At 37.1% G+C, this 26,715-nt stretch overlaps 1 protein-coding gene across 1 annotated transcript in view; it reads left to right on the plus strand.

Annotated features, from left to right (window-relative positions):
• LOC306858552 (cyclin-dependent kinase 17) overlaps positions 1-26,715 on the plus strand; it is a 54,959-nt gene that overhangs the window by 14,553 nt on the left and 13,691 nt on the right. Inside the window, exons 2-3 of the mRNA XM_079399132.1 lie at positions 12,330-12,478; positions 23,148-23,312. Coding sequence (XP_079255258.1) covers positions 12,352-12,478; positions 23,148-23,312 — 292 coding nt within the window. The 5' untranslated portion in view covers positions 12,330-12,351. The remainder of the gene's footprint in view (positions 1-12,329; positions 12,479-23,147; positions 23,313-26,715) is intronic.

The following is a 26,715-nucleotide window of genomic DNA, read 5'->3' on the forward strand; positions in this document are numbered from 1 at the left end:
TCTCAGCTCCAGGACTGTTTTACACATACTGACTGGGAAGTCTTTAAACATCATGACCTGGCTGTTCACACTGAGGCGGTCCTGGCCTACATCAAGTACTGCATGGACAACGTCACAGTGAATAAAATCATCCGGGTTTTTCCCAACCAGAAGCCTTGGATGACCAGCCAAGTCCACAAGCTCCTTAAAGACCGGAAAGCTGCCTTCAGGTCAGGTGATAGAGCTCTTTACAGTGCTGCCAGAGCCAACCTGAAGAGAGGAATTAAGGATGCAAAGAGGGACTACAAAAATAAGGTAGAAGATCACTTCACAGACAGTAAACCACGACAGGTATGGCAGGGATTCCAGCACCTAAAAAACTTCAGAGGCAGCAGCTGTGCAGCTGGAAACAGCTCGGGTCCGCTGGCAGAGGAACTGAACTGCTTTTTTGCTTGTTTTGACAAACCACAGCTGCAAAAAACTACACCAGACCCTGGTACCCCCCCCACTCACTGTCCAGGAGCATGAAGTGAGGCGGGTGCTCAGAACAGTGAACACACGGAAAGCTGCTGGCCATGACGGCATCCCAGGGAAGGTGCTCAAGGGATGTGCTGACCAGCTCTCAGGAGTCCTCGCAAACCTCTACAACCTCTCTCTGACATAAGCCTCAATTCCATCCTGCTTGAAATCCTCCACAATTATCCACATACCAAAGAAATCAGCCACGGATAGTCTCAATGACTATCGCCCTCACACCGATCATCACGAAGTGCTTCGGGAGTCTGGTGTTGCACCACCTGAAAACCTGCCTCCCTTCCACCTTCGATGAACATCAATTTGCTTTACAGAGCTAACAGATCGACTGAGGATGCAATATAGCCATAGCTCTCCACAATGCGCTGTGCCATCTGGAACATATCTGAGGATGCTTTTTATCGATTATAGCTCAGCCTTCAATACCATCATACAGGACATCCTCTTCAGGAAACTCACAGATCTGGGCTTCCCTTTACTCACCTGCACTTTGATCAGGAACTTCCTGACTGACCGCCCTCAGACTGTTAAACTCGGTCCCCATCTCTCCTCTACCCGCACGCTCAGCACTGGCTCCCCTCAAGGGTGCGTGCTCAGCCCAATTCTGTACTCTCTCTATACGAATGGCTGCCGCCCAGTCCATCACTAGAACAACATCATCAAATTCGTAGATGATACTACAGTGGTGGACCTAATCTCAAAGGGGGATGAGGCTGCCTATAGAAATGAGATCCTGAGATTGTCAGAGTGGTGTTCAGCCAACAACCTGACACTTAACACCACCAAAACAAAGGAAATCATCCTTGACTTTAGAAGACACAGGGCAGACCCCGCTCCCCTCTACATCAATGGAGACTGCGTAGAGAGGGTTCAAACATTCAAATTCCTCGGCACAATCATCTCAGCAGACCTCAAATGGTCAGCCAGCACCACAGCAATCATCAAGAAGGCACAGCAGCGCCTTCACTTCTTGAGTGTTAAAGAAGAACAACCTAAAGTAGAAGCTGCTGGAGACCTTCTATCGCTCTGCAGTGGAGAGCCTGCTGACATACTGTATCACAGTATGGTATTGTAGCTGTACTGAGGCAGAGAGAAAGGGAATACAGCGGATCATTAACATCGCGCAGAGGATCATTGGCTGCCCTCTTCCCTCCCTGAAGGACCTTTACAACTCCAGCTGCCTCAGCAGAGCTCAGAACTTTGGAAAAGACCACTCTCACCCTGGTTCCCACCTGTTTAAACTGGTGCCCTCGGGCAGGCACTACAGATGCATTAAATCACAGACCAATAGACTCATGGACAGCTTCTTCCCCAGAGCTATAATCACACTGAACACACACATGCACTGAACACTCATTGACATCTTACTCAGTACAATATGTGTATTTGTGTATCATATTTCTGTGCAATCTCCATTCTTAGTCTTTATTTCTTCAGTGCAGTACAGCCTTGTATTCCAGTGAAATATCTTCACTTTTTGTGCAATGTTTTTTATATTCTCATTCCAAATAGTTTTATTCAGAGCCAGAAGTCTACCTCATATTAGTGCAAACTGTGACTTATTATTACTATTATATATATATATATATATATATATATATATATATATATATATATATATATATATATATATATATATATATATATACAAGCAACTCTTTCTATGTTCATTTTCTTTATTCTTTGTCTTAGCTTAAATATTTTAATTGTACATCACTTTGTATCATGTATATTTATTTGGTATTTTTTGGTCTATTATGTACCATGCACCTTATGCAGAAGCTCTGCAATTTCATTGTATCTTGTGTACAATGACAGAAATTCTATTCTATTCTATATTTCATGGGGTCTTCCTCTCTCTTTCTTTTATTGTGTGCTTGTTTATTTCTGTGTAAGAATTTGCTGACAAAAGGGCAAAGATGGTCTGTTGTTGTGAAGCTTCTTCGTTTCATGTCCTCTCTTCTCATTCGGTCATGCAGCTGAGATGTTTTGATTTTAGAGATCATATGTGTTTTTGTTTACTTTTGACTGACAGACGGCATTATCTGTGCATCGCCACATTCCTGTCTCAAGGATTTTTGTTTGTTTATGTGAGAGACGGCCGGAATGGAGGATGGTACTTCACACGGAGATGCTGTTGTGACTCCTAATGATTGGGATTGAGTTTTTCTGATTTCTGGCATGAGACTCGAGTAATAAAGTTATGTGCTAAAGCTCTTCTAACTTATGACATTTTAATTCTTTGAGCTTTTTAAGAGAGCTGGAGCCAGTCTTGAGCAGCATTTGAGAAGATGTCTCCATCAGGACTCTGTCTTCATGATGAATTAATCTTGTTTTGGGTCTGTCCTGATGGATGGCTTGCTTTGAGATTTTCTAGCTGAATATTTCAGTGTTTGTGTTGATATGAGTGAGCTTATATAAGATTCATTGTGACTGATACTGTAAACTGACTAACGCGCTTAATGGAGTGTTTTGTTTAATGAGCTTTGACTCAACATATTAACAATCAGCAACCAAAGGGACTTGTGGAAAGAATTCATGGAATAAATACTCAGGTAGGCCTAAATAAATAATCAAAAATGATTATACTGATATATTATGCGTAACAGGATTTTGCAAAGTTTTGAAATGTAAATTTAAATAAATGACAAATTAACACTACCATTCAAAAGTTTGGGGTCATTTTCAAAAATGTTTTTGAAAGAAGTCACTTTTATGCTCGATCAAGGCTGAATTTCCTTAATCAAAAATGCAGTAAATACAGTAAAATTGTGAAATCTTATTTCATTTTAGAATAAAAGTTTACCATTGTAATATATTTTAAAATGCAATTTATTCCTGTGATGCAAAGCTGAATTTTCACCTTTAAGGTCTCTGCACACTGAGTCCGAAATTTTCGCATGCGTTTTTTCGCATTCGCAATCTTAAAAATTCGTCACGCACAGAGACCTTGCACACTGAGTCCGATGCGTTTTAATTAATCCGTTGCGAAAAAATTCGCAAAACTATACAAAATGTCTTCAAGCAGTGAGGATGATTTTGTTGTCCTCTCTTTTTAAAAAAGAAAAAGGAAATATTGGGTCCATCCAATCCGATTGCGCAGAGAGGAAGGAGAGTTCCACCTCCTTTACGAATGTCACTTCACTCACTCACTTTCACTTATCAAAGAGTAGCGGGATTATCCAGAGAGATTCAAAGTTTATTTCAGGATGTCAGTGCCTCAGTTTGATACTTTGCTAGCGATACTGCATCCACATATTAAAAAGACCACCAATTTCCGTGAACCAATTTATCCTGAACAGAGACTGTCTGAGGTATGGACACACACACACACACACACACGCCGAACTGCGGCATCTGAAAGGTGCGCGCCAGGCATAAAAAAATAGGCTACAGCAGTTCTTTATATTCTGTATCTTTGTATTCCGCAATTTGTTTGTCATAAAGTACTCTGTGCTGCAAGACGAAGTGTATTAATTTGTCTGACACTATTTTGGATTTTGGCTTTCGCTTGTACGGTGGCTCTGAATTGTCAAAACACATTCTCAAAGCATCTCAAAATGCTTTATACGGATGCGAAAAACGCAAAAAATCGAACCCGATCCGAATTTTTTTTTTTTTTTTTTGACGGACGAAAATTTCGGAGTCAGTGTGCAAACGTGATTGACAAAACGTGAGGTCGTATTTATTTTTCAACGTGCGAAAATTTCGGACGAAAAATTCGGACTCGGTGTGCAATGGCATGATCCTTCAGAAATCAATCTATACAAGTCATTGGTGTTTGAGTTTTTGGCTCAAGGTCTGCATTTAAAGTCACACCAGAGGTGTTCAGCTGGGATCAGGACTTGGCTTTCTGCAGACCAGTCAAGTTCTTCCACACTGACTCAATCAATCATGTCTTTTTGAACCGTGCCTTATACACAGAAGCACTGTCATGTTAGAATAGAAAAGGGTCCTGTCCAAACTGTTGCTATAAAATTATAAGCACACAATTCCCTAGAATATCATTATATGCTTAAACATTAAGATTTGTACTCATAGAAATGACTAAAGTAGTCAAACATGTTCATTAGAAGGGGGTGACCCAATACTTTTATATAGTGTATGTCTTGATCAATTTAATGCATTCTTGCTAAATAAAAGTATTGAAAAAAATTCTTACTTGCCCCAAAGACGTTTGAATGGTAGTTTCTGAATATAATACATTTTCATCAGGATTTCTAACACAATTACTTTTGAGAAAACATTACTTTGGGCAAAATTGCACCATTAACATAATCATCAAAAATTATAATTTTTTTTTTCTCCTTACATTAATATGTAATCTGAAGTCCATAAAGTCCTGGCAACCTAAAACCAAACCATACCTGAACAAAAACTACTGGAGATTTTCCTCCATTACATGGATCATTTACGTTCAGCAACACTACTTCTCTCACACACAAAGCGACAAGTCTTTGGTCTTAGTCATTGTGCCTGACATCAGCCGTCCTGCGACCCTGCAGGCAGTCGTCTATATGAATGCATTTATTCCTTCCGTCTTCCCATCAGTCATTGCATGAACGTTGCTTTTTGTTTACAGCGGGGGGCGAGAGTGATTTTGAAGAGCGTGCTAATGACGCGCTGAAGTGCTTTAAGTATCGTGGAGTGGACGGACAGATGAAAGAAGCTCAGAACCGCCAGATCTCCCGCTCGCGCTCCTCTTTCTGTGGCTCTAATTACGTTACGCTGTGTAAACGCCAGCGACGATGCATCTTTGATGTCCTGCGGAGGGCAGATGTGCTAATGCACACTAACAGGTCAAAGCGAACACGTCAACAGGCCTTGATACCTTTCTGATGTCAGTATCTGATCTCTGGAGCTTGGATTTTTCAAAGGTGAAGTTCACTTATTGGGTGTTAGCAGATGCTTTCACCAGGCCTGCTTGATTGAAACGGACGGATATGAAGCGGCTTGTATAGTCATGCGTGTGATATGCCTAATTTCACTCACTGTTACTCTTACTAGCTGTCTCTCTGCCCTTTTTTTTGTCATTTTAGTCTCACTTGCCTGCAGTTTGGCGCAGATGAGCAGAGTTTCCGTGGAGATCTCATGCTTTGTAGTCAAACACAAAGACATCATTCTGCTTCTTCTATGTCTCCTTCTCTTTCTCTCTCATTCGTTCGCTTCTGTTTTGTGCTGCTCGCTCACCCACTCAGTCAGCCGCTCCATCTCTCTCTCTCTCTTTGGGTGTACGGAGGGGTAAATTACAGATTCTGATCTGTGAGAAAGAAGATGCTGAGAAGTCCCAGGGAAGACGTGTTGCCATGGCGATGGGAATGGACTTTTTGTTTGTGTGTATGTGGGAAGCGATAGAAAGAGAATCGAAAATACCCTGGCTTGCCAATCCTAAACAGAGATTCCTCCAATATTCATTTGAGATTTGAGATGTGCTTTCCAGACTTCCCTTATGATGTATGAGTGATTTAAAGGGTAAACATTTGGGTAGATTTTGAAGGGGAATATATATATTAAAAAAATAGACTTCTATTGAATTTTGGGGATTTTTCATTTAGGATGCTTTGATATATCTGTGACCATATCAGAATGAACCGTATTTAAGTAAATTTTTAATTATTGTTCTTATTATCGGTCGGATTAGTCTGATATTGGTTGCAAATAATATCAGGGCTTTTTTTAAAGCATTCTATGGAAATGGCATTTTTGGAATAAAAAGACACATTTCCGTTGCTAAGGCTAGTTTCATAGCTAGCATTTATATAACAGAACACCCGCAATAATAACTTTGTACATAATTTGACATGTAAAAAAATGACCCATAGTAAAACCAATAAATTGATATTTAGCTTAAATTTCTATCACATTTGCGTCTCATTTTCATCTGCAGCATGTACACTAACTCTAAAACTTTATTTTAATAAAAATTGTAATTTTTCCGTATTGGGACAGTTTTTTTTTTGTTTGTTTGTTTTTTTTCTTACTGCCATACTGATTATTTCACTCTTTGCTCAGATCACCATTTTTTCTTCTCACTTTAGTATAGATGATGTGGGTATGGGTATAATAGTCTAATGGAAACATATTATACATATAGGTAAAATGTCATTTAAAAAGTTTGAAGTCGGTAAAACCAATGCATGGCTGTATTTATTTGATAAAAACAGTAATATTGTGAAAAATTATTACAATTTAAAATAACAGTTTTATATTATAATACATTTTAAAATGTAATTTATTCCTGTGATGCAAAGCTGAATTTTCAGCATCATTACTCCAGTCTTCAGTGTCACATGATCCTTCAGAAATCATTTGATGCTCAAGAAACTATCTATGTTCATAGTTCATGCTTAATATTTCTACGTATTTTTCCAGCCAGAAAGTTTGAAAGAACAGCATTTAATTGAAATAGAATTCTTTTGCAACATGAAAAATGTCTGACTGGCCCAAGTCTAAAGAGCCCACCCCTAAATATCTGTTATTCTGGTCCCAAAATGTTTGCCTTTGGGATCCTTTTACCTTTTTAATCATCGCAGGGTGAAAATCATCTGGAAAATAAGTAATTGTACACTTCTCTTCAATAAAAACCGCATGATTCAATGTGTTTGCATCACAACCCATCAGGTTTAATACTTAGGGAGTGTGTTTGTGTATATCTCAGTGTGTCTGTTTAACTACCTAACCCAGTTTCTGTGTCTCCAGGCTGCGCTTAATTAGCCTGTTGTTTGATGCCTCTGGCTGGTGACTGGTGTGATGTTTGATGTCAGGCTTTTCCGCTCTAATTACCCTCGGCCCGTGGTGCCACCCGGCTGCAGGGGTCGTCCCAGAATTCATCAGCGCCAGTCCTGGTGTTTTGTTTATATGTGTGAGTGAGTTATTGGGTAAAAAGCGTTAATGTTTGCAAGCTCTGCAGGTTTGTGCAAGTGCATGCGTTTGTTTTCGGGAAGCCGCTGTGAGTTTGGGATGCATTATCCGCTCCTGTTCCGCCCCAAGCCCGCACGAGACGCATGAGGGTTTTGTTATGGTGTGGGTAATACGCCCTCTCAGTCCCGCACAAAGACGCCTTATCTCTCAAGAGGAGCGCGTACAGGCGAGGTGGGCTAATCCCGGCCCGGGGGATGTAAACATATTCTCTCCCGGCGTTTGATTCCCGTGCTAGTGTATGATTGGACGACTGTAAAGCTGCTCATGTGGAGCCAAACGGAAAGATGGAACGAGCAAAGCAAAAGAGACTGTGCTTTAGTCATGGATTCTGTTATTTATATATAGATTTTAAACTTGCTAATTAAATAATGTATATTATATATAATATGAATTACTACTATTGCTCAAGTCAAGCAATATTGTTATTATTATTGCTCATAATTTGTGTTAGTAAATTGAAAAGCATAATTAGTTTATTCTAACTTCAGACTTGCACAATTTCATTCAGACTAAAGAATTTACATTTTAAAAGAAAAAATTATTGCTTTAGTCTAACAGAAATTGAACTTTTAAAGTTCATATAAACTTATTTATATATTTTTTTTGTTGTTGTTGTAATTTTATCGATATAATTTTAATTATAATATAATCATCATTTAATCATCACAGTTTCCACAAAATATTAAACAGCACAACTGTTGAGCAGAAAATCAGTATATTAGAATGATTTCTGAAGGATCATGTGACACTGAAGACTGGAGTGATGATGCTGAAAATTCAGCTTTGCATCACAGGAATAAATTACATATTAAAACAAAAAACTGTTATTTTAAATTCTAATAATATCCCAAAATTTTGAATTTTTTACAGTCTTTTTGACCAAATAAATGCAGCCTTGTTGAGCATAAGAACATAAATAAAAAATCTTACTGACCCCAAACTTTTAGTATATGTTAATGTCGTGGAAAAAAAAAAAAAATATATATATATATATATATATATATATATATATATATATATATATATATATATATATATATATATATATATATATATATATATATTTGTTTTTTTAGATGTTAAGTTTAAAATATGATGTCTACTATTCTACTATTGATTACACTTAATAACTACACTGTATAATCTCCATAGACCACAAGCCCCATCTACAACATGCATATCAAATGACCTATAAACGTTTTTGCATATTTTTCAGTATCAGCCTCAGTGCGGCCTGATTTCCCCCCTGCAGCAGCCCACTTTCCTATCAGCGTGATCCCCCGGAGAGCTGCTGTCTGGGGATGGATATTGCACCAGGCTGGGGGGTTAATGGCGGGAGGGGGCGCGGTGACAATAGACAGCACTGTCCCAATCCCATTCGCTCATTGGTCAACAATGCAGCATGTCACTGTAACAACAGTGTCAGTGTCCTACGCCGAATAAGAAGTGGACAAAACGAGAGAAGAACAAGAAAATGGCCTGTACGCTCACTTTTGTGATGCGTTTGTAGTTTTATTGAGTCAGACTCGAGGAGTAGAAAAACCTTTAGAGAAGCCATGCATGAGTGATTTTACATTTTAAGGGTTGTTATTAGTCATGATGCAAAGTGATTAACCTTTATAATCATGCTAAAACTGCCTTGAGTAGTTTATTGCTTTAAAAAATTGCAACAGCAATATAAGACAAAGATGTATTTTAATAATTATTAGGGATGCAAGGTTATTGATTGATCTATATAAATTATTTAATTTTATGTATATATTTATTTATTTTGAAATGTATTTATTTAAATGCATTTACATTTGGTAAGTTATATGTATATATTTAAGGCAAGACAGTGAAAAACGTTTTTTTTTTTTTTTTAAATGCAGTGGTGAGATTTTGAGCTATTCGTGGAAATAGGCCTAATGGAAATAAAACATCCAAAACACACTTTTAAATGTTTATTTTATTGTTCTTTATCTGTTTGCATCCGTATATTTAAATTAAATGCATATCTTTAAGGGCTGTTTTCTCAAATGTAATATTTTCTCCTGCACTGAGCTAGAAATCTCCACTTTAGTAGCACTTGCGTATACCAGACTTTACAGCTTTATTCCCATCTATTTTCTGAAGGTTTATTTACATCATTTGCCTGATTTTATACAAAATTAAATTACTAAAAACATGGTGATTTTATTGTTATAAAAAATTCTGCCTGTTGATATTTACATATTGTATTTATGATGTAATAATACTTATATAAGTATTATATTTATTTAAATAGCTCTCAATTTCTATATACATTTAATAAAAATTTGATCTTTAAATTGAATAAATCAATAATATAATTTTTTTTTACCCTATTCATCTAAGGTGTCTTGCCTCACATTTTCTGTTTAAATGTATTATTTATAAATGTATTATTTATGATGTAAAATCCCTGTAGACCAAACATCAAAGTCTGTCACTGAATGATATGATGCTGAATAATGTCTGCATGTGTGTAATGAACGGGATGGTGACTTTGGCGAGTGTTAAAGCGTCTGTGTGCGTGTGTGTTCGTGCTGGTTGTGCCCTGTCCTGGCAGGTCTGACACAGGAATGCCAACTGTTCAAACACGAACCCATGAAAACACACGCTTATGGCCACAGGGTGTGTCCAGACCCTGCCGTCCTGCATAGCAGAGTGAGATACAAGCTGTTTGAGATGTGCTCTGTCAGGATGTAACACATAACTGTCCATCGGTGCTATATTGGCCTGTGGCAGTGGTCTTATCCTTCATATGAGAGCTCGTGGCCCCCCTTACTTTAGACTGTGTCGGATAGACAGATGGCGTGCATGCGTGTGCATGATTGTATTCGAGAGGAACCAATCACAGATGCTCAGGCCGTTTCCTGTAGTTGGGGGCAGATTCGTGTTTTTTGGATGCACTTTTCCCTCTTTGCGGCGTCCTGAAATCAGACACCACCTGAGTAAAGCCATCTCGCTGTAACCTGATCTCATTTTGTGCGTCTCTGTGTATTTGTATGACCGCATAGGGGCGAAGGTTCTCAGTATGTGTACTTTTGGATAGACTAGGAGAAACTTGGAGGGTTTAATTTGTACCTCGCTTTGTGAACACAACAAACCTTCAAGTCCTGTGTGAACTTGGGTGTGTGAAGTCTGACGGTGAAATACAATGGACAGAAAGAGTCCCGCTGCCTCCCATAGCAAGGTGTTTCCTGCCTAAAACGGTGCAAAGTCAGCATGTATTGAGAGAAATACACGAGCACACACATTAAAGCTGTATTAAAAGCCTTTAGAGAAACCATGCACGAGTGATTTTACGTTCAAGGGTTGTTATGCATGACGATTAACCCCTGTTATCATGCTAAAATCACCATTATGCATGCCTTATAGTTTATTGCTTTTATAAAATGGCAACAGCAATGCAAATCTAGGATGACAGGATTTATTTATAATAAGGGATGCAAGATATGAGGTGTATTTCAATATTTACATTTAATTCAATGCATTGTCATTTATTTAAATTTATTTACATTTAGCTTTTTTCTACTTTATTTATTGTTTCTAAACATAATTTTAATATATTTAAATTAATTTTCTTGTTTTTATTATTTATATATATTTATATTGTAAAAGTAAATGCATTAAAAATAAATGAGGAGTTTATTTGCAAAAACGCCACTTAAAATAAAAGAGCTGATTGCCATGCATTATTCTCCACATATCCACATTTTTAAATGTATTATATATTTAAATGTATTCATAAATAATTGTAATATTGGATATTTATTTTAGTGTTTTCATTTGTCCTATTTTTACATTTAGACTAATTTTGCCTTTAAACTCTCATTCAGTCAAAAAATCTTTTTTTTCTTTCTTTTTAAATACAATTTCTATTGAAATAATTTATTTTTATTATTGTTTAAAATGTATTCTTTTTATGGTGCACGTGGGAGCGTGTGTTTTAAAAAATGCAAAACCATGTGTTGAAGTGCCTATAAAAACAAAATACAGTCTCATGAATATTTGATAAAAAGCCTTTGGATTATTAATGTTTTTTTTTTTTTGTGTATGTCACGTGCAAGTTTTAAAGGCCTGCTGTGTAGCTTAAAAACTATCCCACAGGAACTTACTATCACACACACACACGAGGCCTTCCTATTAGTCAGTAGATATTTAAGACTCCATGAAATGGTTTGACAAGCATTTTTTCCCTTTTGAAACAGGAAGTTAGTGAAGGACTCTTAATTTAAAACTACACTGAAAGCAATGAAATCTCATTCAAAATGGATTCATTCCAGCAATTGTTGGTTAGAAAAGTAAATGAGAAAGTATGAGGGTTATCACTGCTGAAGATGCACCAGTAAGGCATAATTTCTTTCTTTAATCTGCTAATCAGAGACTAGCATCAGGGGGATGGGATGTTCTCTTTCTAGTATTTTATTGGTACATGCCTGTGCGTACTAGTTGAGTCATCAGTCTTTTGGTCTGTTTTCCTGGAAGACAAGTACAGTAAATTTTAATTGACATGGACGGAAAGCCACAAAACTCTAATTTAAATGTAATTTAAGATCATTATATTTTCCATGCCGTAGCCTAAACCAATTCTAAAATGCAAATATGAAATACTCTGAAACTGTTTGCATTTGTACAAGTGAACAAAGGCATGAGTAATGAAACGTATTGTTCTTTTTTTTTTTTTGGTTTTGTCAGTCACTTTGTCCTCAAATGAGTCAGAGATGCATACATCATAGGGTGCCCTCAACCCACAATGCCACAGAATTTAATAAAAAAGTAATAAATTCAGTTTTTAATGAAAAGAAGTCTTCAAACGCTGCATGACCCGCAGATATTCGCATGCCGGTTATGATTAACGCTGTGTGTGTGTGTGTGTGTCCGTCCTGCAGGCCACCCCTGCCTCTGAGGCCTATGGAGAGGATGAAGAGGTTTAAGAGACGTTTATCGCTCACCCTGCGTGGTAGCCAGACGATCGATGAATCTCTTTCAGAGCTGGCGGAACAGATGACCATCGAGGAGAACAGCAGCAAGGACAGCGGTGAGTGTGTGCGCTGTACCTTTCCTATTGTTTGCTGTGTCTATATTGTGTGTGCAGGGTCACTGTTTATGTTAAGTAGTTCAAACTAATTGAGTTAAGTCTATTATATGATGTAACACACCACTGCAGCGTAGAAAACCTGTTTTGCATGCATTCAACATTCATGTTGTAACTTTTTTTCAACATTTTCATATTTATTTCACTTATATATTATGTCATGTCAACACACTGTGTATCACTACACTAATATTTGAAGACCACAAATATTCTGCATTCTTGCAGATATGTGAAAGACGGCTTCGTGTTTGCTTTGGCCTGACCTCTGAGATTTTCACTCGGGTAGTGACTGGACTCTTGTTTTTCATTTCAAAATTTACAGGAATAAATCCAAGGCATTTAATTGAATCCCTTAAAATAACTTAGAATGTGTAGTTACTTTGACCTGTCAAGTCATTCTGGAGTGTGTAAAACCGAAATGACAAGCTTGTGTTTTTGTGAACTCTTACCACTTCTCTATTCCCTTTGGATACTTTACTCTCCCTTTTTAATATTTTTTATTTATGTTAAAGGAGTACAAGTTAAGCTCAATCAACTGTTTGCTGATTGCATAATGAATATCAACACAAAATAATTTTGGGGAATAAAATTGAGGCACTTAAAATGGAAGGCCAATTTTTGGAGTATACTTTTTTCTGTAAAGCTGTTTAGGGGAAGTCGTGGCCTAATGGTTAGAGATTCGGACTCGTAATCCAAAGGTTGCAGGTTCGAGTCTCGGGCCGGCAGGGATTGTAGGTGGGAGGAGTGAATGTCCAGCGCTCTCTCCACCCTCAATACCACGACTGAGGTGCCCTTGAGCAAGGCACCGAACCCCCAACTGCTCCCCGGGCACTGCCCCGGTGCGTGTTCACGGTGTGTGTGTGTTCACTGCTGTGTGTGTGCACGTTGGATGGGTTAAATGCAGAGCACGAATTCCGAGTATGGGTCACCATACTTGGCAGTACTTCACTTCACTTAAATCAGTGTTTACACTCATTTTACGGTCTTTCCAGGTTTTTAAACATTATGTTGTTGTGAAGTGGTTTGAAGAAGTCGTGTTTTTTTTGCCACATTAAAATCATGTATAGTGTCTTGTGTCTGTACTATTCAGGGTTACTTGAAATGAAATGTTATCTGAAATAACATATTTAAATTATTTCAGCTAAATTCCAAGGCAACATTTCTCATATTTATTTAGTTTAACTTGGTGTACTAAAATGACTAAAACTAAAACTGAAATAAAAAAAAAAATGAATACAAATTTTATAAACACATTAAAAACAACAAAAACTAATACAAATGACGACAAACTCATAGAAACAAAAATACTAAAGCTTTAACCAAAATGAACCTGAAAATATAAAAATAAAGTTCAAATACTTTATATTATAATAGCATCTCAATGATACTAAAATAACACTGGTACTATCGGATTTACCCCATTCGATTCCATTGTAAGTGTCTTACTGTAACCCAGAGTTTTGTTTTATTTAAAGATAATGAGTGACATTTATTTTGGTAACATCATGTCTTAACTCGAGTTTGAACCCAAAATATTCCTTGTCTCTCTCTTTGCTCACAGTATTTACACCTAGAGTATTTTATTTTCTCTGGGTCGCCTGTATTGACCATGTTAGCTCGCGTTAGTCACCCTGACAGAATAATTTCGAGCTGCGTTGAAAACCTGTCATTCTGATCTGTCATAATTGAAGCCTGTGCCATTTTTGTGACCATAAACGGTGCTGAGCCAGGGCTGATGTGAAAAAGTCTGCTGCCATGCTTCCAGTCAGCCCGTCACTGCCATGCTTCCAGTCAATGCAATTTCAGTTGAAAAGAATCTAAGCAAAACACTCCCTGTCCTCTTCCTCAAAGTGCTTTTTCTTCTCCTTGCTCTTGTATGTTCAGCTAGCTAGTAATTACGTAACAGCAATGACACCCCTGTGAGGAGAATGAGAGGAAGGGAGCATATGACGGCTTGTGAGAGGCTAAATTAGCTCCGTTGCCTTGGGGCTGACCTGACGGATGGACTGGAATCAGACAGACCGATTCAGACTGTACAATGAGACTGTGTAAACTGAAAGCCAGTGTATTGTGAGTTCCAGTGCATTCTCGCTTACCTTCCATCCCCAGCGCACCCGCTGGGCATATTGAGCGCTCGAGGTAAAACGGTAACCACACTTATTGAAAGCACAGATTCAACTTCCATGGCCATTTCGGCCCAGACTCGGAGCACCTATGAGGGAGGGTTTTAATGCAAGTGGGAAATGTGGTCAAAATGTTCTTGAGTGTAGAGTAACTGGGTACAGATATGGTTTTCAAGCCTTTTTGCTTCACACTTCATGCCGAATCGAAAATCACCCTTGAAATAGGACACATTCAGCTCAGGGTCAGCTTGCAGTTTATATCTGAGCATAAACTTTATATAATGAACTTACAAACCCAACCTGATCTCATGAGGAGAAGCAACTACAAGGTGATTTCCTATGATTTCGTACAATTTGAATCACATTAAAAACATGCAGTTTTTGCAGTTTTACCCCTAAACCTAACTGCCAATGGGTTGTAAGCAGATCGACTAAAACATTGTGACTGAGATCATACAAATTCATACATAGTAGCCCCCAATTGACCAAAACATAAAATAGTTATTGATTTCAGCATTTTTAAGCATTATAGATGCATTAAATCACAACCGTAGGCATCAAAGTTATGCTGCGTTATTGCATTTCTCACTTTGACCTAAAATATAGGTTGAAATGCACACATTCTTCTGAAATATACACAGTCCCAGAATGCATTGGCTTAAACGCAAATGACCATGTAGATAATATTCAGTACTGAAAATAGTTTAATCTAATTAAAAATGACCCAATTTCTGTGTATCCTTTGTTTTTTTTTGTTTTGTTTATTAGAATATAGTGCAATCTATTCACCACAGATTAAAATAATGGTTGACCAGTGTTGATTTTTAATTTTTTTTTTTTATGGCTGATGCCAATATCTGCAATTAAATTGAGTTGTTTTACATAATATTTATATAAATAATTGGAAAAATCTCAGGGGAAAAAATGAACTTTTAAAAAATCTTTTATTTAAAATTTTTAATTAAAAAATATTAGCAAATATTGGCCAATATATTGCCATTGGCGATATATTCGTCTACCACTAGGTTAAATCAAAATAAAACATGAACATAGCTGGTTTTTACATGTCTTGAGGAGCCCTATTTAGGAGTGCCTATTAGCGAGTGTTAACATTTCAGTTTAGTAATTTATAAGATTCTGTTTTGCTGCCTTAGACATTAGCTTTATATGTAGATATCGAGACAGCTTAAGCCCCGTTCACACTACAAGCGGCACTCAGCGACAAAGCGACACTATCCCATTCATTTCAATGGAGAGCTGGCGACACGAGCGACAGCGAGCGGTAGCAACCGTTGGCCACCAGATGGGGCGTGTCCAGCGACGCGACAAAGTTCAGAATCCTTCAACTTTATGCAAACGAAGAGCGACTTTCGGGAGCGACAGCCAGTAGGAAAGAAGACAGTTGAGCTCATATGATCATTCTCCTCTCAACCGTAGATAAACACACTCAATGGAACAAAAGTAGGCTCTGTTTCTCATTCATTTTTGTTTGTATGCACGGATTTAATTTATATTCATATTATATTTAGTCTTTTGCCTCAAATGTTTGTCGCCGGCAAGAAACCTTATTCGCTGTCAAGGCAACCAGTACTGAGAACACCCACTAGCAGCCTCATCGCCAGCCCGTGGTGACATGCAGTGACAAAGTCGCTGGTAGTGTGACCGCAGCTTTAGATTGGCTCAGAGTCTGTGCATGTTTATCTTTATATCTGGATGAACATGGCCTTATCTGCATGTCCTGATGCATTGCAGCTGGTAACATTTATTACTGTGTGGACATTGGTCTAGCAGCAGTAAAAACATCCTCCCTCACTCGTGCCCTAAACACTAACACTAGCATCCAGAGAATGCAGGTTTTTATTTTTTTTTTACGTGAATGTTGCACTCTTTCACCAGTGCTAGTGCACAGTGGTCTAAACATGCCCACTCAGCTCTGCATAAACACATTGACAGTGTGGATGTTTTTAGGTCTGTGTGTTGAATTTGGGGAATGGCAGTGCTGTTGACCCAGCCATTTTTTTTTAGACAGACTAATGAATGTTTTAAGACCCTGCCATTACGTAAGGAACTTATGCCGCTCTCTTCTCTTTCCTTTAATCCACATATTACCAAGGGTTTCAAACTTCTGCCGGCTTCATCCAGGTCAGGGTGAATCCTCAGCCGCTGCAGCCCATCTGGAAAAACGTTCAGAGGAATATTTTGCACTGTGATGGCTGTAAAATAATCGCTACTTTAAATTATCTTTATTTTAAAATAAATAATGCCTATGTTAGAGATGTATTTCTCATTAGGTTTGTTGGGACATCTGAAAGAATCATTAGCCTATTTAATTTAAAGATTTAATAGTTCTGTTAATTATACATTAAGTGAGCCATTTGATTTATAGTCTCACTTTACCCTCAGGAAAGATGTGCATGCAGTATGGAAACGAGAGCAGATGAATCTCATTAATGTTGAAGACTGTTCAGAAAATGACACACTGCTTTCAGGTTTCACATCAAATTTTTAAGATCTAACTTTTTTTTGTGCAGTCGTGGATGTAGTCAGCAACATGTCAGATGCAGGAAACCAAATCCTGAATAAATTTTTTTTTGTTGTTATTTCTTAAATATGGACGTATGCAAGATGGTACGCACAAACATTTTGTTTTCTTTTAAAAAAAATTACCAAATCTGTTGAATATTTTCTATTCTTTATTGTCCCCATAGAAAGTAGTTTTATGAATTTTGTCAATTAAAATTTAACGTTTACATAGTAACACTTTTAATAACTTATTTTTATATTTGTATAACTATTGTGTATATTATATTCTACATTAAATTAATTTATATTAAATTATTAGTTTATATTGTAAAATATACATTAATAAAAAATTAACCAGGAACATTTTTAATAACTGATTTTATAAATATTTAATGTGTTTGTGTATTATGATAATATATTAATATATTATTGTTTTTATTATTGTATAAAAATGCTTTTATTTATTTTATTTTAATTTTTTTGCTTGTTTTTTTTTATATTAATAATTAGCAATATTATAGTGTTAATCAGTCCTTTGCCCACAAGAAAGACGTGGATACTATATACCAAAAAACAGGATAGATGGACAGTTGTTTTTCTTTACTGCTTCCTTAAATTCCAGCCATTCTTTGTTTTTCATGTTTGTGGTCTGGTGCTGCCTAGGGATGTGCACGAGTACTCGATTAATCGATTACTCGAACGCATCAGCGACGATCGAGCATGAAAACGATGATCGATTGGCTCTAAAAATGCATTTAAATTTTTTTTTAAACTACTTTCATTCTTTCTGATTGGTTATGCTGGTATTTGGGCGGTAGTCTGATATTTGATTGGTTATGGCTGCGAGAAGTTGCGGTCTAGAGACAAGACCGGAGCACAGAGCGAATATGGCTTCTAAAGCGCGCAGCGATGTCTGGCAACACTTTGAAAAACTTGACGAAAAAACAGTCAAGTGATGTGCAGCGCCACACTCGTCTACAACTCCACAACAAGTTCGATGCGTTACCATCTTGCACATAAACGCAAAAAAGCAGATGATGCCGATGCCACTATACCAGCAGTCAGACGAGCATAAGAGATTTCACCATCAGACAGAAATGCGACACAGGCAGGGCAGAGAAGATGACGCAGCTAATAGAAATGACAGCAGAAGACTTGCTGCCTATTAGTTTTGTTGAAGGTGAAGATTTTAAACGTTTAATGAATTACGTTGAGCCCCACTATACTGTCCCATCACGCAAAACGGTCACTGCAGCGCGGGTGGCTATAACCACGGACTCGTGGACCTCGCTAACCACTGAATCGTATATGACACTAACCTGTCATTACATAAATGAATGGAAAATTCACACAAGGTTTTGAGGAAAGACAACTTCTGTGCCTGCTGAGCGCGTTTTTTCCACCGCCGGTCTAATTGTAAATAGACTCCGCACTCGGCTTTCATCTGAGCAAGTAGACCGACTGATCTTTTTGAATAAAAATATGTAGTCCTTATGTTAAGTTTTATTAGCCATGCATGGTAAAATATTCAGGCTGTTTTTGTTTTAAGTTTAAGCAGCATAGTTAAATTATGCCGGCTTTATTTTATTTCCCTTTACCAACTGATCATTTTGAAAGAAATGTTATGTTACCTAATCTTTAAGTTTTATAGCTGTGGTAAAAATATTCAGGCTATTTTTACTTTAAGTTTACGCAGCCAAATTATGCTGGCTTCTAATTTTCGTTAGGCTATGGGCTACTTAACAGTCGTTTGGTGAAGTTGTATTAAACTTTATTTTTGCAAACCTTTTACAAAAAAACTTTTTTGATCCACAGCTGTTGTGATGCTGCTGAAGTAAAATATTGTTTTGTTAAAAATAACAGTTGAATAAAATAACTGAAAATCAGAGTATCATGTGTGTTTTATTTGTTTTATAAAACATAGAAAAAGGTAGGTTCTCTTTTTAAAAACTGATCCAAAATATTTATACAAATAATAAGACACACACAGGGATGGGGATAATACTGTAAAATAACTGTGTGTTTTTTTTTGTTTTTTTTTTTTGCGGTTGCAAAGTTGCCGTTGTTTTAAAGCGCCCTGTAACGGGAGAAGCACATCCACTACTTTCTGGTTGGCACGTAGTTCAAGCTCACATGTATTTTGTGTAGATAAATACAATTTGTAATATAACATTTACATATTGTGTATCTAGGCTATGTGATTAATTTTATATACAATGCGTCATGTAGAAAAAGCGCTTCAGCTTCACCTCACGCTGTTATTTCTTTTAAATGTTTACTGTATTAACCTCTATTGATAGTGATTTTTAATAATCTGTGTTAATTTAATTATTTTCTGAATCCTGTCATAGTTTTATCAACAACGTTTTTAACAGGGCTTTAATTGAAATATTTCAATTGTCGCTATGACGCACACGCCCCGCCCCTTGCTTAAGCTCCACCCCCGATTAATCGAGTACTCGTTTCTCAAACCTGTGGATTACTCGAAATGAAATATGACCAGAAATGCCCATCCCTAGTGCTGCCAGAACAGGACAGTCATGTGCACCATCAGCCTTGCTAAACTTACTCTTTAGTCATGTGTGTGTTTTTGTGTTTATTTGTGCTTCGTAGTTCCCCTACGTTTCGAACGCTCTCTGAAGACATACTCCATCTCGATAAGGAAGAAAGAGAGTGAGTTTATGTCTGCCTGTGTTCATTTTGGCATTCAGGGTGCTGCACAAAGACCCCTAAGAGCCCGTCACCGGAGACTGTCGGCACAGCAACCGTAGACCCAACCTTGCTTTGGGCCCAAGAGCTTCTGCTGACATGAAATATTTTCCTCAGGAGCGCTGTTGCTTAGCAACAAGACAGGATAGGCATAGAGTTTACAATTTATATACTTATGCACTGAAAAATGACAATATGTTCTCAGTAGTGGGAAAAATAGCGCACGTCTGTCCAGATTCCACTATTTTGTCGTAATCGCACACCCTCCGATGCTGTCGGCGGGACCTTCCTGCATCTGACAGCATGACATATCGTCACGGCCTGACCTGTTGAGCATTGGCTGTGGAACATTCCAGAGTTTCCATGATGCTTGTATGGAAATAAAGTCCCTGTGCGCAGCTGGCCATGAGTGGAACTTTACCACATGGGCTCAGGTGGATCAGACCTGCGCCGGGTGTGTGTGTGTGTGTGAGAGCCTGGTGTTTTGTTGGATTGTCCTTAGTAAGCAGGTTGAAAGGCCTGTTGTAATGAGAGACACAGCTGTGGTGTGGGAAGATATGAGGGAGAGAGAGAGAGAGAGTGCGGCCACAGTGAAAAAGAGAGCGCGCTCTGAATAAATGAAGATACGACACCATCAGCATTTCATGCTCGGGCATCAAAACAGAGTCCGCAAACAACATTGTTTAACATGGAATCCGAATTGGGTCTATTGATCTACCTATTACTGCGAAGAAAAAAATGATTGCCTTTTGTAATCTTTCATCACCGTGTAATAACTCGCTCTGCCTATGAAATGACTTTCCATTTTTGCTGACATCATCAAGCCCTCCTGTTCCCCTCTGAACTTAATAAAGGGATCAGTTTTCAAAATGCAGACCTCAAAGAATGAGGTCTGCAAACCTGTTTTGTTTTTTGTTTTGCAATTTGTTTTTGGTTAGGTTTTGGTGTTTTGTTTGGTTTGTTTTTGCTTTTGTTTTGATGGTTTGGTTTTGTATTGTTGTCTGTCTTTTCTTATTTCCAGTCATGTTGAAATAAAATGGTTTGTGAACACAACTGCATTTTGACTTTACCACTTAACACCAAATCCCAAAGAATAAAATCAAGCCTACTTGTTTAGTTTTTTTGTGGTTTGTTTTTCTTTTTCTTTTGTTTCAATCATGTTAGAAGTAAAATGTTTTGAACACAACAGCATTTTGACTTTACTCCAAATCCCAAAGTTGTTGTTTTTTTTTTTGGGTGGGGGGGGGGGGGGGTGGGGTGTTCTGTTTGTCTTTGTTTTTTCTTTAGTTTCAGTCGTGTTAAAAGTAAAATGGTTTTTTTTTTTTTTTTTTTTTTTTAGTTTTTCTTTTGTTTCAATCATGTTAGAAGTAAAATAGTTTGTGAACGCGGCTGCGTTTTGACTTTACCCCTTTACTCCCAAAGAACAAAATCAAGCCTGTTTTTTGTTTGTTTTTCTTATTTTTGTTTTTGTGTTTTGCTATTGTTTTTTTGTTTTGTTTTTTCAGTCGTGTTAGAAGTGAAATGGTTCGGGGCTGCAGTTGCTTTTTGACTTAACCCCTTCTCTTGTTTTTATTTTCAGAATAAAATACAGCAAACTAAAATCTGACATTGTCAAAAAATAGTTAAACAAGCCCAGTATAATCTAAAAAAAAATAATTTTTCTGTCTGTTCATTTTGTGATGCAATTTTAAATTGTCTGTCAATATATTAATCAAACTTGACCCAAAATTATACTACATTTTAGATTAAGCCCTTTACACATACTTTTCTCTTTTTTGAGTTCAACTTTATAATGTAAATCTTTATAAATAAAACTGACAGAAATGAACAAGTTACTACATTTTTACTCAATTTTTAACTTCATTATACAATTCTTTATTTATAATAAGCCAAGTTAAAAAACAGTGTACAAAGTTATTGTCTCTCAAAAGAAAGAGTCGGCCCTGAATCATTGAAACGAGTCGTTTTTAAAATGAATCCCAAGCAGTTTCATGTTGACGTCAACATGAAACATTAGCATATTGCCCGCCCACTTGTTGGTCTTTTAGTTTTGGTCTGAATGAAAATTCAAATTCATTCTTTGCCACTAGGTGCCCCTTTTAGAGTAGTTAAATAGCTGTTTCCCCGGTAACACTGTACATAAAGCAGCACTGCGCTCACAGACGCTGCTTTATCAGGCATTACAGGCATGATTAAATAAAAATGAGACCAATCGGCCCAATCACCGCAGATTAGTGGCATGCAAAGGAGGGGTTTGGAAAAATGAATCGTTTTTTGAACCTTTCTTTACCCATAATAGGGGCACTTAAGTGCTTTTCAGTATTTGACCCAGGGATCAAATTTGACCTAGGTGGATGCGATTTAATAGGACATTAGTTGGGTTAAATACTGTATAAGATACATTTTAGTTTGGATTGTTTAGAGACAGAGAGCCTCGCTGTTTGTGTGTTTGTATGTCTGAGCATGCTGCGGAAGAATGACTTTTAGATTACAACGTCCCAGAGAGCAGCTCTTTATCTCCTTATGTAATGCCAGTACCACTGCTGTGCTGTGTGTTTTTTTTTTTTTTTTTAATGCGTGTGTGTGTGTGCGAGCTCAAGGAGGGGTTGGTTGACTGGACAGGTGGTGTAGGCAAAAACAGGTGGGAGGGACAGGTGCACACACACACACGTTATATGCGATGGTCATATAACCTCTACAGTTGTTGATTAAATTTAATATATGCAGAGTATATTTTATCTGAAAGGCACATTGGTGTCGAGTGTCAACAGTGGTTCTGTTGGTTGATAATGTGTTGTCATATCAACAGCTATTTAGTAATTAACTCAACTTTTGATTAAAACTTGAGTTTGTTTGATTGATGCTTTATCATGCCTTGTGTTGATTGGCTCAAATGGCTCCAGTATTAACAGCTGCTTTCCTATTGGTTTAAATGTTGCTATAGCAACACCTTCAGTATGATTGGCTTGTCTTTTGATTAAAAGTTAAAAGCACTGCAGGTGTTGCCTTCCCAGCATCCCTCAGCTTGATGGAAAGTGAAAGATATGGGTGATTATCAAGACATCACCGGTTTATAGAAAGTTGCCGGTTTCCCTTTATTGCTGCAGCTTCTCTTTGACCTCAGCATAACCTCATGTAGTAAAGTAATACTTTTAACGAAGTATTGACTGCTTCGCACCTATGAGGATATAAATCTATTCATGCAATTACACCGATGTTTTGTGTGTGTATTGATGGAGGTCTTGTTGTTATTTCAGAGCCCATCGTGAGGAATGGCCGGCCGCCCTCCTCCCACAGCATGCACTCGTTTTTGCACCAGTACACGGGCTCCTTTAAGAAGCCTCCCCTGCGCCGACCGCACAGTGTCATTGGGGGAAGTCTGGGGTCCTTCATGGCCATGCCTCGAAACGGCAGCCGTCTCGGTGAGTGGCCAATCATAACACACTTGCAGACTGTTTTGTAGAGCCTTTATTTAAAGACCTATTCAGAAGTATTCCGCATTAAACGTTTCTTTAAAAAGACAAAATTCATCATGTACATGTTTGGGCTGTTCAATATAATGTGCAGCAATAATCCATTTTATTGGACTTGACAAAACAAAAATTTGAAATGAATTGTAGTAATATTTAAACATTTTAATAATTGTAATATGATTTCATTTCTTATTTTAATTTAACAGTTATTACACAGTTTTAATAATTTTAGACAGTTATTACAGGATTTTAATCATTTTAATAAAAATATTTTTTAGAATTACATTAATTAGAATTTCATTTAATATTTGTTAATATAATAATTTTAATATCAATAAACTTTCGTTTAATTTTTTCGGAATTAATAACATTAAAATAATTGATATTTGTTGTTATTGTTTTTAAAATTAATTCTTTTAGTACAATATTTAATTAGAATTGTTACATTTAATTTTAATATTAATAATTTATTCATGATTAATATTGTTATTGTTGTTTGAGTAGCATTTTATTTTTTTTAAATTAGAATTGAATTGTTTTTATTTTTAATATACACTTCAATGTTTCAGTTTTTTAAGGATTAATAAAATGTTGTTATTTTCATAAATATATATAGATTACATATAGTTTGATTTAATTTCATATTTTAATATAATGTTGTTCGTTTTAATACAGTTGTAATTTCCTAATTAGAATTTAATTAAATTCAGTTAATATTTTTATTTTAGGTAAACCTTTTTACCCTTTATATTTTTCAAGGCCATTTTTTTTAAGAAAATAAAGAAATATTGTCATCAAAAGAAATTAATAATATGCTTCCATGTCATTTAGTTTATTTGACTTTTTAAAACAATTGTTCTAATTATGTATTTGTATTGATGTTTTAAATATTTGGCTCAGTCCTTTGCGTTGCTTAATGATGTATCATTTTTAGGGAGCGTGGTGCTTGTGAACGACTCGAGTCACCTATAAACCAATCCCAAATTTTCCAAGACCACTCCCACTTTCACTTCATTGACTATTTCAGGTTGAATGCCAGCAAGCAGTTCTTCTCTCTAAAAGTGTTTAGTTATATGAAATGATCGGTCACGTGTCAAAAATTCAGCTCTGCAAAATCTTGCTATGTGATGAATGTGAGCCGCTCAACCTTATGTCCCTGTCGTGTGCATGCGTGCAACTGTGTGAGTGGGCGTTCACACACACTGACAGGAAGTGAGTCAGGAGAAAGTTAGTGGTAGGCGATCAAACAAGAAGTGTGTGTCACAGTTGAACATTTCTGAGTGCTTCTATCAGAGTGAGTGTGTGTTTATGTGTGGTGCTTCCCATACATGACATTATTTACCAGCTTCTCAGACACAAGTCCAGACGTGTCCGGCCCCCATTCCCTCATTCTTATCCGTTCACAGTGATGTCAGCGAGCGGCTGTTTGTTTATTTGGCACCTATTGTGGAATTTGTAAGCTGTGATGTAAATGCATTCGGAGATCATCTTGAGTTTCCTTGAATAGGACGCATTCCAAGTCAAAGACAGTCTGGAGTTTATTAGAGTTTGACCCACTTTTGTTCTTGCAAGATTTTTCCGTGCCACACTTTTTTTGGGGGAAACTAGAACACTGCGCATTCTAGACTTTCACAGCGTTAGTGTGGAAAAGACGGCCAGTGGAGAGCAGAAGACAGAGCGATGGGGTGAGGCAGACAGATGACACGCGTCAAAATTACAAGTGAGGTTGTCTCAGGCTTGACGGAATGAGAGAGCACAGCGCTTCTGATGTTGAGAGGAGGAGGTGGAAGGAGATGAAAGGCAGGAAAGGGAGAGTGAACGGAGGGAAGTGGCGTGATTTGACAGAGTGACTCGTTACCTCACAGTATGTCGGATTTAAAAAAAAAAATAGGGCACATTACCTGCGACTGCACTGCTTTCACACTTCTACACACACCATCTCGCTGTTTCAAACACTTCATTGGTGTAACGGGATGCAGAAATGAGGCCATGAAACTGGATCTCTCCTCGTGTCTCTCTAATAAGAAATGTCCAGGTCATGTTTCACCCAAACGTCAAAATATAAAAGAAATACTAAGAAATTATATTCTGCATAAACCATGACACCTAAGATTTTTTGCACTGACAATATTTCTATTAAATTAATATAATTAAGCTCATTTATCCCAAATTATTTTATTTAATCTTTTCTACTCTACTCTCCTCTCATTATCAAAAAGCCAAACAGAGGACTGCTATCTTGGCTTAAAAAATTCCTAAAATGCTCAAAAATGAAATTAATTAAATCCAGTTTTAACTTATTTTATATTTTCAAGACATTTCCCCCCAATAAGTTACTTATTTTCCCTCAAGTTCTCATTACCAGTTAAAAGGCAAATAGAAGACTAGTACCTCGACTGTAAAAAGTCTAAAATAGTCAAAAATTAATTTCATCCAATTATTTGTTTTATTGGGCAACAAATGAATGTCCAGAGAATAGCTGCCTTTGTCCCAATCAACTGCTTTAATTTTTTCCAGACAATTTTGGGAACGCTTTCTAAAAAAAAATATATATATATATATATATATATATATATATATATATATATATATATATATATTTATACTCTTATTTTTTATTTTTATTTTTTACATTAATACATAAATGCTACCTTAATATACCAATAGTACTAACAATTTATACTTTTTTTTTTTGCTCATTTCAATAATGATAATCAATGAGGATAATGTGCTTCATTGTCTTTGCTTCATTCTTTATGCAAAATACATTTATGGTTTTCTTGTGGTTTTGGCATAAAATATGACTTCGACATTTCTGGACAGTTTCTGAAAATTCACCTCTCTCCCTCTGGTTTGAAGATATCAGAGCGGACAGTCAGCAGACAGCTGTGCGGTAATGGATGGCCCTCAGGATAGGTACTTTTTACTGCCTTGCCCAGATAAAAGAGCGAGCCGATATGTCACCCTTGGGGGACTCCTCCTTATGAGGTGAGGGAGGACGGGGCCGTACAGCAGCAAACAGCCTGCCATAAAACTACAGAGCCACGACCACACCTTCAGACTGTTTTTCTAGTTCCCAGCACTCTTTTATGCAGGAATATAATCTTTTCTTCCGGAACAGCTTTTATGTTCCGTTGCTTTTAGGCCGCCCCTTTTCCAAGTACTAAAAGACTGCGCACATGTACATGAACACGTGTTGACTGGACGGGACTCTTAATTCCCGACCACTGGTTTTCAATTTGTGAGTATGCATGTGGTTTTTAAACCCTGATTACATCATGATTTGGCCCATAGGCCAGCTCCGATAAGCCAGATCATACTTTTATGTAATGGAGAGGACATAGTTCACACA

The sequence above is a fragment of the Barbus barbus genome (assembly GCF_936440315.1).
Source record: "Barbus barbus genome assembly, chromosome: 39".
NCBI classification, from domain to species: Eukaryota; Metazoa; Chordata; class Actinopteri; order Cypriniformes; family Cyprinidae; genus Barbus; species Barbus barbus.